The sequence below is a fragment of the Oppia nitens genome, unplaced genomic scaffold (assembly GCF_028296485.1).
Source record: "Oppia nitens isolate AA-2021 unplaced genomic scaffold, nextdenovo-longstitch-racon4-pilon3 scaffold40_pilon_pilon_pilon, whole genome shotgun sequence".
Lineage (NCBI taxonomy): Eukaryota > Metazoa > Arthropoda > Arachnida > Sarcoptiformes > Oppiidae > Oppia > Oppia nitens.
This window is the reverse complement of record NW_026533222.1, coordinates 35,562-37,500: the sequence shown is the minus strand read 5'-3', so window position 1 is coordinate 37,500 and position 1,939 is coordinate 35,562. Positions and strand designations below refer to the sequence as shown.

The 1,939-nt window shown below is 30.4% G+C and overlaps 1 protein-coding gene across 1 annotated transcript; it reads left to right on the top strand.

The window, feature by feature from the left end:
• The first annotated feature begins 183 nt into the window (after positions 1–183).
• On the top strand, positions 184–1,353 carry LOC128959038 (uncharacterized). The gene is made up of 2 exons (XM_054304981.1): positions 184–239; positions 395–1,353. Exon 2 carries the CDS (start codon positions 454–456, stop codon positions 1,351–1,353), a length of 900 nt encoding a protein of 299 aa, XP_054160956.1. The 5' UTR covers positions 184–239; positions 395–453.
• The last annotated feature ends 586 nt before the right edge of the window (positions 1,354–1,939 follow it).

Here is a 1,939-nt window from a genome sequence, read left to right as displayed (position 1 = left end):
TACTGTCAATACATTTACAATACAAACAAAAAAACATTTTTATTCAAACATTGCAATTGTATTATGCAATGCATAGCTATTATACAGTGTTTACATACAATGATAGATACAATGATTCATAATATTATTAATAATACAGTAATAATAATAATAATAATAATATGAATGATAAACATTATAATGTATTTGTATAGCAATTACTATATGTATTGAACTGTTATATCAATGATATACTAACTGTTAGTGTTTTATAACTTAAATATCATATAATAATAATAATAATAATAAATATAATAAACAATTAGTTTATTATTATTAATATATATATCATATAAACATTAATTGATTGACAACTATATGACTAATATATACCGTATATATCACTGTATTTTAGTATCACATATACAACCCATTGACTGACTAACTGACTGACTGACCACCCGATGACCTACAATGACCACAACATTACCGACGCCGTCACCGCTGCCGCCGAAGGACTCGTTCGATCGGTTCGGCGACGACTTATCCGGACTATTGTTAGCTCAGTTGCCGACACTTGCGGACCGTTTTCGCTATGGATGTGTTTGCCGTCAATGGCAGCGATTGGTTTACAACGGCCAACAGGAACTGGTTATCGATCGGGAATTAGTCGATAAACTAGAGGCCAATACAACGGCAGAGTCAGCAGCAATGGACAGGTTATCAAAATTGTTGGCCAAATGTCCGTTAATTTCCGCCATAAAACTCCGTAGAGATAATATAGACTACGAAATGATTCACAAGATTATGGATGTATTGGTGGACAACAACACCGCCGACAGCGGCGGCGGTCAACAAATCACATCATACGAAGTCCGTAGCCGTCAAAGTGAGTCTCATACAGATCTGTACCGAYTGGTCGACCAAATCAAACAATTTCGTCGACTAARACRTCTRGCSATTGACTGTCCGCTAGTATACGGTTCGAGTAATCCATGCGCTAATGTATTGCCCGCAGTGGCCAACATGTGTCCYGATATCCAGTCSCTTAAGATTCGTGTCAATTGTTTTGTTGCGGCAAATCTGCGGAATATCTTACGCGATGTTCAACTGTTTCCGCGGTTAGAACGGCTGAAGTTAGGTCTCTATACAGTACAGGACGGYCAGCGGGTGTTTTCCGTCAAATTGTTGGCCAACTGCCCGARACTTAAGTACTTATGGYTKCAATGTTCGCCCGATATGTCCTTTACGGATGTCGACAAAATCAATGGCCACCGCCGACTCCTGAAGCCGGCAATTGTTASCACTGGTGATCCCTATAATTATAACGGTTATAGTAGTAGTCTTACCGGTAGTGGTAGTGATAATGATTAGACTATCYAATCGTAGTTATTATTATTATTAKTATAATTATAWTTAACTAATTGTTTTTKTGTGTGTCTATATCGATATTAATGATAAAAATGATGTTTTTTTTAATATAATTATCATTATTATAATATATGTATTATATATATGATATCATTTAAATGTAATTAATTTTTTTTCACATTTTTCTTAAAAAAAATAATAATTAATTTTTTATTTTACTATTAAATGATATATTACTGTATTTTTTGTTGTTGTTGTTGAATTGATTTAATAAATAAATATATTATTTAAAATTATTTTTTGTTGTGTAATTCAATTGATATATTCCAAACTGTATGTGTTTTGTAAACTTTTTTTTGTAGTATTATTTATAACAGTTATAAAAAGTTTTTTATTTATTTTTATTATTTGATTATTAAAATTAATAATAATAATACTATCAATACATTTATAAATACAAATACGATAACAACATTAATCAGTTAATTTTATTTGATTTTCATTGATTTTTTAATTTTGTTAACAATTTTTTTTAAATAATAATAATAATAATAATAATAATAATACTATCAATACATTTATAATACAA